The sequence below is a fragment of the Protopterus annectens genome, chromosome 5.part1 (genome assembly GCF_019279795.1).
Source record: "Protopterus annectens isolate FY-2018-M chromosome 5.part1, PAN1.0, whole genome shotgun sequence".
Taxonomy (NCBI): Eukaryota; Metazoa; Chordata; order Ceratodontiformes; family Protopteridae; genus Protopterus; species Protopterus annectens.
In genome coordinates this window covers 287376044-287393212 of record NC_056736.1, presented here as the reverse complement: position 1 = coordinate 287393212, position 17169 = coordinate 287376044, and the positions used below count along the sequence as shown (strand labels likewise).

The window sequence follows — 17169 nt, the reverse complement described above, 5'->3', positions numbered from 1 at the left end:
AATAAAATTTCTGTTGGCAAAGAAAAATTTTTTTTTAATCCTCCTTTTTTGGAAAATTTTTTTTGTCACTTTTTAAAAAAAACCTTTTTAAAATAAACCCCAAAAGGGATCAGTGCATCTAGTTGATAGGGTTGATACTTTACAAGAACTACAATAAGAAATATTTTCCGACTTTTCTCTAAATGTCAGTAGTCTTTGATACCACACTTAAGTCATCATAAAATGTGAAGTAGAATAAACAAACATTTAAAGTTAAAGATTAGGATTTCAATACTGTGATGCTGCTTATGAAAATTTGTTAAAGGAGATGACAACCGTCTTTGAACCACTGACTGATCTAATTGCTCTGTTTTGCTATAAGAGGCATGGCTACATTAGAAGCAGCTTTGAATCTGTATAAATTCTCTTCCTCTCTGAAATAGACATCGAGAAGCACTTTCACACTTCTCAGCCTTTTATAGCAGCTGCTGAGCTCCTGACATCAGCAGGATTAATTAGGCATACGTTTCAGCAGTAAATGACTACATATTTGTCTGGGGTGTGTCCTGCAGGCATATACAAATTCACCTGCAAATTATATGAAAAGTTAATCTTAAAGTTGGTGGCCTTTCTATCTGATTCTCCAAGGCAAGGAAATGAAAGTTTTATAAAGGTACCTAGACAACAGTGGAACCATACTGTAGGGAGAAAAATAACCTAAGAGTTGAGTTAAACTGTAGATGAAGGTTGAATTTCTTTAACATGTGACATACTGACGTGTGCTAGTGTAATGTACGTGCAGTCTACAGTAGAGGAGCTTCTGCGAAAAGGTGAGTCAAACTCTGACTGATGGGCACAATGAATTCAAAGATGAATATTGTACCCTTCCTCAACAGGTGCACAAAAGCATAAGCATATATGAGCATGAGGTAAACCAGTAGTCTCTGGGATAAAATGGGTTGAGCAACCCATACCCAAGGTAAAGGGCTAGTGACTTAAAAGAAAATACTCTCACTGCCAAGAGCTCTAACAAGAGCACAAACATCCTTTACGGCTGCTTGGATGATGGCCCCCATCAGGAGCTGGGGGACAGGCTTGATGGCCAGAAAAATCAGTGGCAAAAAGCATACAAAATAAGTAAATTACAAAAGAGAGAGCGTGCGATTGTTAGACCACTACTCAATAGTTTGAAGTGGCCTAGTATTTAATTTACCGATTCAGATTTGCCACATCTCAACTGGGTGATTAGTGTTTTCATACAGAATCACAACCCATGTGGCCTCCATTTCAGCACTGGCAATAAGTATTTGAATGGTCTATTCATATTTCTCTGCTGTTCAGCAACCATGGAGTTGGCATATTTAAATAAAGGGGAATGTGGCAAAGCCAGTTATATGGAAGATGCAGTGGACATGTTCCTGCAGAACACTTATTTTATCAGGTTGAGACTTCAACCACTTGTTGCTCAAGGAACCACAGTATAAGTGATACAGACAATGTATGTTGAACAGTTTGCTTTCACAGAGTTATACTAAAGCTAGTTAAGATAACTCTAACTTTTGTGGTACAATAATGAAAATCAATAGCAGTCGTTTTGTATGCACAATGGATGTTTTGTGAAAATAAATTAATAAGAAAAGGCTTACCAGGTTTCTTTCCTAAGCTTCCAGTCTTCCCTGCTTGTCCGGTTGCCTAAAACAAAAGCATAAAGGAATTTAAAACAGCAGGCATTATAACAAAAATGCTTTCAACAGATTACTATGAAGTTATACTATACCATTTTCTCAAAGATTTCACGGCTGTAGAGCTAAGAATAAATGACTACCCAAATGCACTTCTAAATCTCTTGATCATGAAAATGCAAACATACCACATCTGAGTTGCGATACCACAATACATACAAAAATAAATCTTTTTTTGTCTTTCTATCCTCATAGACGCGCCTGAAATATTTTAAGTGCATGTTTCTTCATAAGTTAAATGCAACATCCAAACAGCCTGCTTTTCAAAGTCCATATTATTGTAAAAACTCCAAACAAACTGGAACAGGTCAGTCGTAAAATAATAAAAAAGGCTGAGTAAACCTCAACACTGGGAGCTTGACATCAGTCCCAGCAGGAGATATATCTTCAGAAAATTCCACCTAAAGATGCAATGTAGAATATGATGGAGTGGACATGGTCCATGGTGGTCTAGCATGTCCTTCAGTGGCACAGTGGCCAGAGCTACTGCCAAAAAGGAATCAAAGGAACCTGAGAAGAAAGCATTGAGTAGGCCTTTTGAATTTAATGCAATTAATACATCTTCTAAGAATAATACTGAATAGAATGTGCAGAAAAGGGTTTCTCATTTGATCCCACTTGCAGAGCTGGATGTGTAGATACTATAGTCTCAAGGCATATACTAGGAAACTTAGCTTTTCTTCAAGTGGGATTACTGGCAGCAGATTAATGCAAGTGTGCAAAATCCTCCACAGCATCTACCATTTCAACTTTTGAGTACAGTTCTGAAGCCGATATTATGAGACTTTCAGCCAACAAAACAATTTTCAAGTTGTCTAAAACAGACAGAAGTGTTGATAAGCATGTCCAATGGCAAACCTGTTACGTTAACAAAGGCTAATAAGGGAAAGCTATGGTGGTTGTGGATACCACTGTTTATAATGATAAAATGCTGCAAACATGTTTTACAGGAAAGTTAAGCGACATTTTTAGAAGTTACAGGATGATTGGCAGCTGGCTGTATGAAAACCATCTACAGAGTATCATCAGAGATAAAATATATAAACATATATTTTTTAAGTGCAGAATCCTTTGGTTGGAAACACGTTTGGCATTCCTAAAATATAAAGAAGTGAAGTACACCCACCCTCGGGATCCACTGTCACAGACAGCAGCACCAAATTACAGCTTAGTTATATATTTGTAACAGGTCTTTAAAAGAAGCTTCTTTAGTTTGCCTTTCCTTCATAAGAGATTTAACATTTCAAGGAACAAGTTGCTAAGGTTCAATTAAATGGTGATGAATAAAGTACAGTTGTGTACACTTACCATAAATGTAGATGTTCGAGTGTAGACACTGTTGCAGTCATCACATATGGGTTATCTGCCTGCAGGTAGCCCTCAGCCGGCCTGAATACCAGAGTCTTGGATTCCTGCATCAGATGCTGTCTCTTCTTCCATGACGTCAGGTCGTCAGGGGTAGAAAACATGCAGCCGATGCCATTACATCAGTTTGTCTTGCCCCAGATGTCAGGTGCCCCCACAATGGGAAGCAATGTTATGGTACACCTCCATCAAATATACCAGAAAGCTTAAATACATGAAACAAGAAGGAAAGGTAGAGCCAAGAGAAGTCAGGGGACTGGAGGGATGGTAACCAGGACTGCAACAGTGAATACACTCAAACACCTACATTTATGGTAAGTGTACACAACTGTACTATGTCCTTCATGTTTCACTGTTGCAGTCATCACATTTGGGTTGCTTCCCAAAGCTAAGGAAGGGAGGAGGAAGCTAGAGAGCATTAGGGAAAGCTATTAAGCCCTGCAAGACTGCAGTGGCAAAACCGGCTATGGATTTAGAAAAAATAGGCATGTGGTAATGCTTGGTGAAGGTATGCACAGAGCTCCAGGTAGCAGCTTCTAGGATGACCCTGGTAGGGACTCCCCTGAGAAAGGCTGCAGAGGTAGATGCAGCCCTGGTGGAATGTGATCTTATCCCCTGTGGGTAGGTTTTCCATGGTGCTTGTAGCAGAAATGAATGCAATGGGCAATCCATTTAGAAATGGTTTGCTTTGAAATGGCCTTCCCCTCTGCCCCTGCAGCAAAGCCAACTAGCAGCTGTTCCGATTTTCTGAGAATCTTAGGCCTGTCCAAATAAAATCTAAGTTGTCTGTGCACGTCCAAAGAGTGCAGTATTCGTTCTCCTTTTTTTGTGGATTAGGGAAAAAAGTAGGCAAATGAATGGACTGATTTACTGCCACACTAGACACCACCTTGGGCATAAAGGAAGGATTGGTCCTGAGGGAAACCCTGTCTGCATGGAAGATAATGAAGGGTTCCACTGCCATGAAGGCCTGTAATTCAGACACTCTTCTTGCTGAAGTGATGACTAGAAGGAAGGCTGTTTTCCAAGAAAGGAATTTCAACTCTGCAGTTGCAGCTGGCTCAAATGGAGGGAGAGTGAGCTTTTCCAATGCAAAGTTAAGGTCCCAGGCTGGAGTAGGGGCTCTCCTGGGCGGGGTCTTAAATTTATGGCCCCTCTAAGGAATTGCTTTAGTAGTGGGTGAGAGAAGAGGGGTGGCTCAGTATTATAATGTGCTGAAATGGCAGAGGCATGAATTTTAATTGATGAGAAGGCTAGGCCCTTGTGGAGCATTTCTGTTAAGTACTGAAGAATATGAGGTAAGCTGGGCACCGTTGTGCCCATCCCCTGAGTCTGGCTCTAGGAGCAGTATCTTTTCCACTTTTCAGCATAGGATTTTCTAGTACTGGGCCTCCTTGCCTCCAGAATGACATTTAGCACCTGCTTACTGAGACATGTTATTGGAGAGCTCAAGGAATTAGCCAGGCTGCAAGGTTCAGGGTTTGAAGTTGAGGGTGCAGAATCTGGCCCGCCTGCTGGAACAGCAGGGAAGGGGTCTGAGGCAGGTGCCATGGTTCCAGCAGTGTCATACTGCGCAAAAGGGGGGGGGTACCAGTGCTGGCATGGCCAGTCTAGTGCAATCGGTATTGTCCTTGGGATGTCCTGTTTGACCTTTTGCAGAACCTTCAAGAGGAGAGGCAGTGGGGGAAAGGCATAAACCGAGAGGTTTTCCCAGGTAAAGGACAGGGCATCCACTTTCCAAGCTTGACTGTGGGAAGTCCTTGTGCAGAATTTGTCCAATTGGTAGTTCTGACGGGAGGCAAACAGGTAATCTCTGGAGTCCCCCATTTGTTCCTCAAGATGTTGAATATTTCTGGTTTCAGTTTCCATTTGTGTGGGTCCATGAGATTTCTCCTTAGGTCTGCCAGTGGACTTTAGCTTACCTGGCAGGAAATGAGCTTGTAGGTGCACTTGGTAGCTCAAGGCTGTGTTCCACAGAGCCACGGCTAGTCTGCAGAGGGGGTACGAATGGGTTCCCCCCTGCTTGTTTATGTACCACATAACTGTGGTGTTGTCTGTCTTTAATTGTCCTGGAAGAATGTGGTCCTTGAAGACTGTCAGGGAATTCTGTACAGCTAACATTTCTTTTCGGTTGATATGCAGGTGCATCTGTCTCGGGTTCCATTTGCCCTGAATGCACTGCTCTGCCTAGTGAGCCCCCCATGCATCTATTGTTAGGGTTTGGGCGGCAGTGATAGAGTGAAAGGGAGCCCCTTGTTGTGGTAGCAAGCCTCTGCCCACCAACGGAACTCTGTCTTTATACAAGAAATGTTAGGAACCATTGACTCCAGGTCCTGAGAATGTTGACACCATAGGCTTTTTAGATACCATTGTAGTTTCCTCATATACAGTCTTGCATATGGAATTAGTAGAATGCAAGAGGCCATGAACCCCAGGGCTTGCAGAATTTTCCTTGCAGATAGCTGGGTCTTTGTGGCCAGTATTTTGAAGTAGGTTGTCAAATAAACTTGTTTCTCTGGAGTGAGGAAAGCCATCCGGGAAGTTCTGTTCAAGCTTGCTCCCAAGAATACAATCTGTTGGCAGGGTACTAGGCGAGATTTCTTTTCGTTTATGGTGTACCCCAGTGAGGTTAGAAGTTTCTTTACGAATGCCATATGTTTTAATAGCAAGTCCTGGCTTTCTGCCTGAATCAGACATTCATCCAAGTATGGGTATATTTGAATATTTCTCTGCCTGCAAAATGCAATGGCTGGAGCTAGACACTTTGTGAATACACTGGGCGCAGTAGATAAGCCAAAGGAAAGTGCAGAGAACTGATAGTGCATGGAGCCTGCTCTGAAGCGTAGGTATTTCCTGCAGGATTCCCTTAATGGAATGTGCAGGCAAGCTTCCTTCAAGTCTAAGGTTGCCAACGAGGCATCTTTGCCTAGCATAGGAAGCAGCTGTTGAAGAGATACCATTTTGAATTTTGGGATTACCACAAAGGTGTTTAGAAGAGAGAGTTCCAGGATAGGACGCCAGGGGCTGTCTTTTCTGGGTACCAAGAAAAGTCTTGAATAAAAACCTTGTCCCCTTTGTTCTGCTGGGATAGGTTGAATAGCCCTGATACTTCAAAGAGAGAGAATCTGCTGTTGGGCCTCCACCCACTGATTTGGGGGGTAGGTCTGGACAACTGTTTGGGGTTGGTAGGGTGGGGGAGTGGAATCTGTATCCTTGGGAAACAATATTCAAAACCCATTTGTCCTGGGTAATGAATTCCCAGTTTCGTGCATGCAGGGCGAGTTTTCCTCCTAAGGGGGAAAGCATTTGAGCAGGGCTTGGAGGGCTTAAGGTTCAGTCATTGTGCCATTTTTCCAGAGGGGGGTGGCTCACTACTCCCTGCTTTGGAAATGGGAGCCCCCCACTGCTTAGGCCTTTGCGCAGCGTGAGACTGTAACCTAGATGGTTTGCAGTTCCTGGGTTTGGACTGAGAAGGCCTGGAAGAGACTGGAAAGGACCAATTCTTAAATAAAACACTTATGCAAAAGTGCTTTAATTGTACATGCTGTAGTGATATATTTGATTTAACAAATGTTTTTGAGCATCCTATAACTAAGCAAAAGTTTGAATTTAAGTGCTTAGCGAATTGCAATACTTCCTGTACAGTATATTTGGCTACTTGTGTCAAATGCACAGCATTCTACGTAGGCAAAACAACTAGAAAATTAAAACAACGCATTATAGAGAACAAATCGGAAATTAGAAGGCAGTCATTGATCAATGCATTAAGTAAACATATTATGGAGAATGAAGGTCACGTCTTTAGAGTAATAAATGAGGTTAAGTTAGGCATGAGGGGAGGAGATATTAATAATGTACTAGAGCTCAAGGAGCTTGAACGGATCATTAGACTAGATGCAGAGGTAAAACCAGGGTTGAATGTAGCTGTTAGCTTAAAGCCGGTGCTGATCAAAAAACAGAGGGATAATATTTAATGAATTTATGTTTTATCTTATTTCATTTTATGTATTTTTTTTATAAGCACACATATATTTGGGCATGTATTTGAGTATATATGATTATATATGCGTTTTTTTATATATGTATAATGCAATAAGAAATGCTTTGTATAACAAAAACCTACTTTAGAGGTTTCCCTTTAAATATTTAATTGATGGACAATTTTGTTAGGCTGGATGGATCATGTGTTTTAACTGTTACCCTGTTTATGAAATTTTGTAATGTATTTGAAGTTATGTACTGATGAAGGGTGTTACCTGAAAGCTTTACTACATTAAATTCTATTTTGTTTTAGCGTGCAACAGTGTGTTTTGAGCATTTGGAGTACTTAGAGTTTACACCAGGAATTTATTGGACTTGTAAACTATATTCAAAACCCATTTGTCCTGGGTAATGAATTCCCAGTTTCTTGCATGCAGGGCGAGTTTTCCTCCTAAGGGGGAAAGCATCTGAGCAGGGCTTGGAGGGCTTAAGGTTCAGTCATTGTGCCATTTTTCCAGAGGGGGTGGCTTACTACTCCCTACTTTGGAAGTGGGAGCCCCCCACTGCTTAGGCCTTTGCGCAGCCTGAGACTGTAACCTAGGTGGTCTGCTGTTCCTGGGTTTGGACTGAGAAGGCCTGGAAGAGACTGGAAAGGACCAATTCTTTGACGGCCAATGCCTACTAAATCTGGGAGGCTGTACTCGTCGGAAATCTTTAACAGTTGGCATAAATTTAGCTTTTTCCTCCATCCTTTTGAGGACTTCTTCTGCTTTGTTGCCAAACAGGCGGTCTTGGTTTAAGGGAGCATCCAGTAATTTAGCTTCAACATGATCTGGCAAATTTTGCTCCTTAAGCCAAGCATGCCTTCTAAGTACAGACCCAGTGACAGCAGCCCTGCAAGATGCTTTTAAAGAGTCAAAACCAGATTGCAAAGTATGTTATGCAGAATGCATTAAATCCTGTATTTCTCTGTATTCAGCACAGTCAGGAATCAACATAATTTTCTGTTTAAATAGTCCCATAATATGCTGCTGGTACTTCAACATATGAAACTGGCAATTTAAAGCCCTAATGGCCAAAGTAGCAGAAGTGTATACCTTCTTACCCAATCTGTCCAAGGCTCTAGAATCTCTATCAGAAGGAGTAGGATTTTTGGCAGCAGTAGCCTTAATGCCTTTTGGTCCTTGGGAAATGGTCTCTGAATCTGCAGTAGGATTCTTGAACAGGAACTTGTGAGAGTCAGGTACTCTGTAATAGCCGTCAGGTTTTCTGGGAGCTGGAGGTAAAGTGTCTGGGGATAGGCAAGATTCCAAGAAAGCATGATCTACAATGTCCAGAACAGGAGGGATAGCTAACTGCCTATGTTGAGGAAGGAGTAAGAATTCCCTAAGTCTCTTTTTGGAGTCAGAGTAATCTTGGCTTTCCCAGTGGAAATGCTCCCTAAGAGTGTGCAAGGTTTCACCAAAAGAAAAATCTTCTGGAGGGGAAGGAGAGGGAATGGAATCCTCTGCATCAGAATCCTCACAGGTAGATAAGGGCAAATCCTGATCATCAGAAGGAACAGAAATATCAGATTCCAGGATTCCAGATCAGAAGAATCAGAAGGAAAATCAGTTCTAGGTCTCTTAAAGGGGGAAGGCTGGCTTCCCCTAATTAAGGTAATAAGGTCTTCGGCCATTCTAAGCATTTGTTTTTTAGGCATATGGGCCTGAGCATGCAGTTTGGACATCGTTTTTTTAGGCATGGATCGAGGTTTAGGCCTGGATGAAGAAGATGGCGTTGGTTTAAAATGCAAGGCTATAGGCCTTAATACACACTCAGAAGCTGGTGCCTGCACAGTGGCTCTGGACCCATCCAAGGTAGAAACATCTGCAGGTTCCATAGTCAAAGAAGCATCTCATGGCATACCTGACTCCGAATGGGTCTCAATAGAGGCCTGCGAATCTGAAGTAGCAGGTATCAGGGGCTGGTAAAGCACCTCACTGAGTACCAGCGGACCCTGCAGAGAATCTCCAAGCTCTTTCAGGAGATCTCTTTGGGGCCGTGTAAAATGCGACAAATAATTCAGCGACCGCAGAGTAAAGGTCGCTGAAGAAAACATACGCTTCCCATAACGGTCCATGGTCCTAGACTCCTTGTTAGGGGGATGGTCGGTAGATGAAGTCTCAGCCAATTCCTTCTTGGTGGCCGCTGCCACCACCATGGCATCTACTGGAACGCCCTTCGTGAGAAACTCTTTATCAGCAGGGCCAGACAGAAATTTGTTGGGTCTCCTGGGGACTGGTTCCACAGTGTCAGGGGTTTCCCACACCCCTCGACAAACCAGATCCAGGAGTTCGTCGAAGGGGGGAGAAACCCAGGGGGTGGAGGGTTGAGCCCCAAAGGCCTTCAGGAACACCGACTCCTCCTCGGAGGGGGATTTAGAGGGCCAGTCGCCTTTCTGCTTCAAGATCTCTAGGATATCAGCGAAAGAGATAACCTCAGAGGATGACTTTGGAGACCCCTCCGATTCCTCGAGGTCGGCATCTGACGTGAGAGACTCTACCTGGGAGTCAATATGCTTCCTCTTGCATGTTCTTTTTCTGGGTGGCTCCTCAGGCAAAAACTCTGGGGGGCCCTCAGAAAGTTGGGGACCACTCATGGAGGTATCCTGAGGCCTTGGGTCTCTGCTGTCCAAGGATAGGGGGCAATCAGAGACTGACACCGGAGCTATAGGGGGTAGAGTGTCGGTGCTGTATGATGCAGCTGAAGACCTGGCCGGCACGCTCCGCATGACCTCGAAAGCTGGTCCCCCCAGCTCCGAAGATCGACCAACCGTGGAAGCCCTCGGAGCAGAAGGGACAAGAGCTGAAGCAAGGGTCAGGCTCACCTGAGCCGCAGCACTGCGAGGGAGGCTAGGAGCCAAAGAGTGTCCCAAGACTCCCCCCTTGGGTCCGACCGAGGAACCATGAGTCTTGGACCCCGTGGATGGAGCAGACAGGGTAGGAGCTGAGATTGAAGCTGAGAAGCCAGGATGGGCTACCGGAGCCGACCTAGAAGCATCAGACGGCACTGACAACTCTGGCTCTGAAGGCTGAGATTTGCTTGGAGGAGGATCTATTGATGATGGATGGGTGACTAGCTCCGGGGCCAACTGGGCTGGATCCAAAAGCAATTTAGCCAGCACCAGTGATTGGAGCAGTCTCTGCACCACTCTATCCATATCCACATCAGAGAGAGTCCTGGAGGACCTAGAGGATAAGGTAGGAGATCTAGACCTCCTCTCAGAAGGAGACCAGAGAGGAGGAGAAACCGGTCTAAAAACTGGAGACCGGCTTCTAACTAGCATCTCCGTCACTGGATCCGAGAGGCTGGGAGCCGATGTAGGTTCTGTCAATTCACCAACTTCCTTCAGCGCAGAAGCCAGTGGAGCCGAAGATGCCACAGCAGACTTAGTAACTTTCCCCAGAGGCTCCGATAAGACTGACGTTGCCGGAGACCGTTTTTTTGCTTTGGAGGTTTTGTCTTTGTAGAGGGAGAGGACTTAACACTAGAAGACCTCTCCAGATCTTCTTTGAAGGAGGGTTTCAGTAATCCTTTCAGAATTAGTTTGTTCTTCCTTTCTTGAAGAACACGAGGGCTGAATGCGTGACAGAACGCACAAGATTCCTGAAGGTGGATAGCCCCCAAACAATAAATGCACGCAGAGTGCCCATCAGTAATCGACATCTTATATCCACATTTACTACATTTTTTGAAGCCAGAAGGCTTGTGTTCTTTTGTATCCTTGGACATGATTGGTAGGACACTAGACACAACTCAACTGACAAACCCGACACCAGCAACAAAGCACGGGAACTAGACACTAAATAAACTGCAGACACCACACAAGGACCTCTAACTTAAACGGCCCAGACAGGAAACAAGGGGAGGACTAGGTCCCCTAACTTAAATGGCCCTAGCCCGGAGGGATAGGGTACGGAAACAAACGAACACAGAAGGGTAACAGATAACAAATGGAGGGAGGACTAGGTCCTCTAACTGAAACGGGCCTAGCCCGTTGGGAGATAGCTAACGGGATACCAAGACAAAGGCCACGAAAGGCCACACAAAAACAGCTTCCACAAACCAAAACACACACACCTAGCTATGAAAATAGCATTTGGAGCAACAATTTGGTTAAAGAAGAAGAAAAGTTATACTTAGCCACAGCCAAGAGCGAGACCATGTCTGAGCTTTACGAACGGCAAACGAGATCTGGGGAAAGGGAGCAGTGCAGCATGGAATACCTCTTAGCCCAGCCAATTGAAAAACTTCGAGCTAGAGTATGGCCGAGTTGGAGCCGAGGTTCGGCTCCAAACCCACGGGTAAGAATCTAGGCGAGATTGGACTATATAACATCTATCATTTTCTGTTTGTACTGTGGTATCATTCTGGGTTGATGGTAGGAGGCTGCTCAGGGCTAGGGCCTGGGCTGCATAATCCAAGAGCTCCTCCATGTCTCTTTTAATTCATGTAGTCCAGGGAGGTACATCTCAGGTCATTCACACCCACATGTACAATGACAGAGTCATATTTGTACCTGTTGTTGAGGGACCTGAGTGTGTGCATTACATGGCAAATCCTGGCACCTGACAGGCAGTTGACTGTTACTTTCTCCTTATTCAACCTAGTGAGTGGGAAATCGGTGTGCCTCACTATCGAGTCACCTATGACTAGTGTGTTGGGCATGCTGTTTTGCCTTAGGGTTGAGTGGCACATTGTTTAGGCGAGTTATGTGTCTCGTGATTAGTGTTGTGCTGTGGTGGTTGAGTGTGTTTCTGCCTTGGAGGTCTCTGCTGTTTGGGTAGATTTTTATTGAGAGCCTCAGCGAAGGTGGGGGTGTGGTTTCTGTTTTTATGTGAAGGCAGTGCTGGTGTGTGTTCTGGAGGGCTATGTGTTCCATGTGGTGTGGTGCAAGTGTTGACCTTCTCCTCTTGACCAGCTATTCCGGTCTTGGCTGGAGACTGCGTGGCTTCCAATTTGGATATACAAGTGCATCTTTCACAAGTCTGAGTGTTGGGAGGTAAGAGGAGATGGCTATCAGTGTATATTAGGCAGTTGCTACATTGCCTGAGGATACCTAAGCTCACCAGGTTAATAGGAAAAAGCACAGAGAACTTTTAGACATGCCTGGAGGGGTGGGCATTAATAAGTACTGGAGATGTTTCCTTGTAGAAGGTTTAGTGCTGGTAGCACTTTTGTGTGCTACAATAATTGCTACAAGACGTCTGGTAAAGTGCTAGATTAATAAACTAGCAAAAGTGCAGGAGAGGAGAGAACTAGCAGATCCAAGGGAAAAAAAATGAAGAGCAGACTATTTGGCACCCCTCAGAAGCTTACAAACAAAACTTTTCAGAACAGTAAGGCTAAAATGATTATCTCTGGCATTATTGCCTTACTATAAACCTTGGTGAATGACCAAATAAAAACATGAGAGACATAAGAAAATGAAATGAAATCGGGGACTTTCCAAAACTGACTTAAAAAGGGCTATGCAGTGTTGCAGCAGTTAGCATTGTCGCCTCACAGCAAGAGGTTCTCCGGTCCAATTCTTGGCTGGGGTACCTTCTGTACAGAGTCTGCATGTCCTTCCATGCATTTGAGTGGGTTTCCTCTGGGTGCTCTGGTTTCCTCCCACATTCCAAAGACATACGTCTGGAGCATTTCTCCCTGGGCCTCTGCTGAAAATGGGTTCTGTCCCAGTCGGACTTCCCCGGTAAACAAATGTTAACATAAATAATTAAACAGGATGTAGAAGAGCAAGTTTATCATCAAAATGCACTCACTATCTCTCATGCACATACAATTCAATTAAAAAGTCAACAGAACTTGTTTTCCATTAACATGAATTTTGCTACAATAAGGCTGAAACTATGAAGTCTACCATTACTGCCTTACTGTAATCCTCAGTGATTTACTAGAAAAAATTTTACGAAGGACACAAAAGTATCATGCAAATCAGGGAAGTTCTGCAGTTAATTTAAAAAAGTAATTGTAACATATTTTGCATTAACTTGCATTTCAGAACTGTAAAATCAGACTGATGTTGGGCATTACTGTCTTAATGTAATGCTTCGTGCTTTACCAAAAAAAACAAAATTATGAGAAACATGGCTAAAGATAATAAGCAAAATCAGAAATGTTCTAAAATTCATTTAAGAACTTAATATTGCAACAGGTTTTGCATTAACAGGCACTAGCTCACATGTGTGAGCGCCCACACATACAATTACTCACCAAAGACTGGAGAAATGTTGACAAGAACAGAATCCAATGCCAACAGAAAAACAATGCTGCCTAGCTACATTCCAGTATTATCTTTTTAAAGCAATATAAATCATGCACACATGATGACAAATCAATCTGCAATCACTTGCTCAACTTCTGATACTATACAAAGCATTGGGCTGGAAGTAATAATCAAATTAAAAACGTTAATCAAGCTGCTCCAGTGCGTACAGGGATAAAGCCCCGAATACTGCTCAGTCAACCTAGGACTAATAAGTGGCTCAAACGATTGAGAGGCAGGGAAGGATGGGTGCTACCACACCAGAGGTGCAATGGCCCTGTGCGAGTTTCTGGCAACAATTCCAGATGGAAAATGTCCAAAGGTGAACAGAATGGGGACATGGCCAAGACATCACAAAGGCAGGGTGAAACATCACACTTCTCCACTGCATGCCTGCCCTTGACTACCACAGGTACTGGAAAGGACAGGAACTTATGGAGTAAGCCACAAAAGAAAAAGAAAAAAAAATCCTACCCCACACTCAAAGTGTGCAGCCACAGCTTTTAATGTGTATATGTAATATGTATATATGTATGTATTTTATATATATATATAGATAGATATAAATATATATAGAGAAATTTATAGATATAAATACATACATATATATATATATATATATATATATATATATATATATATATATACACACACAGACATATATATATATATATATATATACACACACACACACACACACACACACACACACACACACACGTTTCTTTTGCTGCAACAGATAATAATAACTCAATATGTTGTCTCCTCAAGAATACTGCAAATTAAATCCAGTACTAATCACAGATTGTGACATACTTGGACATGGACAATACATGTCATTTACATGTTGCATCAGTAATATATCTTTGTTGCTCTTGCCTGTCACTGATGAACAGAAAAACTGTAAACCACTCCAATTTGTTCAGTAATTGAAAAAAAATCTCAATTAATTTATCCATGAATTTAATATATTGCATTCTATACAATTTACTATCTTTTTATTGAAGTGGACTCGACTGAATCCACTTTGAGTGAAGTCTGAAACTCGAACACTGGCAATGTTGAACACTAATACTACCAAAGTGCAAATCTCGCCCCATGTTAACACTTGTCCCCGGTCAAATCTGGAATGTATTTTGGCTATACTGGAATTCGGCAATGTGACTTTTCATAGATGTTGGTCAATGATATGATCATTCAACTGAGTCCACACTTCAATAAAATTATAGCAAATCAATCTATATACTGTAGTGTGCTACAAGTTCTTCCCAGTCAGACTAACAAAATTTACAAAAACATAAATCAATCAGGCCACTAAAATATAAAGGACAAGCAGCAAAACAAAAGATACGTTCTCCCCACGTAAGTTGACTTTTGAAGGGAACCCCCCTCCATGGGTCATATGTGAAGAGGTCATCCTTCATTCATTTTAGTTTGCCATTTTTTTTTTTTTGGATGCACTGGAAATTTGTAGTGTGCACACTCATGGCAGCACATGATGCAGTCTCATGTGGTGACAATAAGCCTTTGAAACTTCAGCCTCAAACACCAAGGAATCACACCTCCTGCAAATCAAGAAAAAAGAAACCTACACTGTTATCAGATATTATTAAAAAAAAAACAAAAAAAAAAATGTCCCCATCTTATAACAAAATTGGTTGTATAAGCCTAGGGAGGTTGTAACAGGACATCAGGGACCCACCAAAAAGGGCCTCCTCTTATAGCAACTGAAAATGTAAGAATATATTTGAATTAAAAAACAAGTAATCTCCGTGGTATCCCTGAAGTCTCAAAATAACTCACTAAAGTGTAGTGGGTCTAAAAACAAAACAGTGTAAGAAACTTCTCTGTGTGGAAGATTTTCAGTCCATATATTTCTAGTTAATCACTGTATATTAATCAAATCAGACAATAGTAGTAGAAGTAGCGAACGTAAACTCGTCAAGTCAAAAAGTAATAGAAAATATATAATTCTACAGCATTACTAAGTATTCGAAAGTAATCCAAACAAGGCAGGCAGTCTGTTTCCAGTCGAAAATCCTTTATTAAGTACACAGACAAGCGATCCAAGTAAAACAAAAATAGAGTAATAATTGCCTCACAAGCTTTCTAAATATATATATACTTTTTATCAGGCATGGGAGTGGTTTATTGTGCTGTAAAACAAAGTGTTATTGGTACACATGTTAAATTCACATCCCTTCCTCCATCAGTGTGACATTCGAGCTGGTCCTGCCCTACCTAGTAGCTGTCATAATAATATATAGCCCTAATGTACTTTAATGGTACATCTTATTTAACCAAATTATTAAGTAGATTATCAAGTCTGTGATTTTATACAAGGCAATATACACTACATGGCTGGAAATATATCAACCTTAGTTCATTTTGCGATCAAAAATTATATATAAATATATACACATATACATACATATACATTTTGCATGTAAAAATCAGTTTCTATTTTCATAACCTATTGTTAACAAAGATTAATATATTTCCAGCCATGTAGTATATTGCCTTGTATAAAATCACAGACAAATAAGATGTACCATTAAAGTACATTAAGGCTATATATTATTATGACAGCTACTAGGTAAGGCAGGACCAGCTCGAAAGTCACACTGATGGGGGAAGGGATGTGAATTTAACATGTGTACTAATAACACTGTTTTACAGCACAATAAACCACTCCCATGCCCAATAAAAAGTATATATATATTTAGAAAGCTTGTGAGGAAATTATTATTCTATTTTTTGTTTTACTTGGATCGCTTGTCTGTGTACTTAAAGGATTTTCGACTGGAAACAGACTGCCTGCCTTGCTTGGATTACTTTCGAATACTTAGTAATGCTGTAGAATTATATATTTTCCATTATTATTTTTTGACTTGACGAGTTTACGTTCGCTACTTCTACTACTATTGTCTGATCTGATTAATATACAGTGATTAACTAGAAATATATGGACTGAAAATATTCCACACAGAGAAATATATTTGAATTAAACACAAGGGATTATTTACCAACTGAATTGAATCTGAAAAGTAGGCAAATGAATGGACTGATTTAGGGCCACAGTAGACACCACCTTGGGCATAAAGAAGGATTAGTCCTAAGAGAAACCCTGTCCGCGTGGAAGACAAACAAGGGTTCCACTGCCACGGGGGCCTGTAATTCAGACACTCTTCTTGCTGAAGTGATGGTTAGAAGGAAGGCTGTTTTCCAAGAAAGGAAGCTCAACTCTGCTGTAGCAACTGGTTCAAAGGGGGGGAAGACTGAGCTTTTCCAAAACAAAGTTAAGGTCCCATGCTGGTGTGGGAGCTCTCCTGGGAGGGGGTCTTAAATTTTTGGCCCCTCTAAGGAATTGCTTTAGCAAAGGGTGAGAAAAGAGGGGTGGCTCAGTATTATAATGTGCTGAAACGGCAGAGGCATGAATTTTAATTGACGAGAAGGATAGGCCCTTGTGGAGCATTTCTGTTAAGTACTGTAGAATATGAGATAAGCTGGGCAACATTGTGCCTATCCCCAGGCCTGGCTCCAGGAACAATATCTTTCCCACTTTTCAGCATAGGATTTTCTAGCACTAGGCCTCCTTGCCCCCAGAATGACATCCAGTACCTGCTTACTGAGGGATGCAAGGGGATAGCTCAACGAATTAGCTAGGCTGCAAAGGTCAGGGTTTGAAGCGGAGGGTGCAGAATCTGGCTCACCTACTGGGACAGCAAGGAAGGGGTATGAGGCAGGTGTCATGGTTGTAGCAGTGTCATATTGTGCAAAAGGGGGTACCAG

The 17169-nt window shown here is 42.2% G+C and overlaps 1 protein-coding gene across 1 annotated transcript in view; it reads right to left on the bottom strand.

Moving 5' to 3' along the window:
- Positions 1-17169, bottom strand: part of ITSN1 (intersectin 1) — a 2682533-nt gene that overhangs the window by 934832 nt on the left and 1730532 nt on the right. The window contains exon 22 of the mRNA XM_044072770.1: positions 1626-1671. Coding sequence (XP_043928705.1) covers positions 1626-1671 — 46 coding nt within the window. The remainder of the gene's footprint in view (positions 1-1625; positions 1672-17169) is intronic.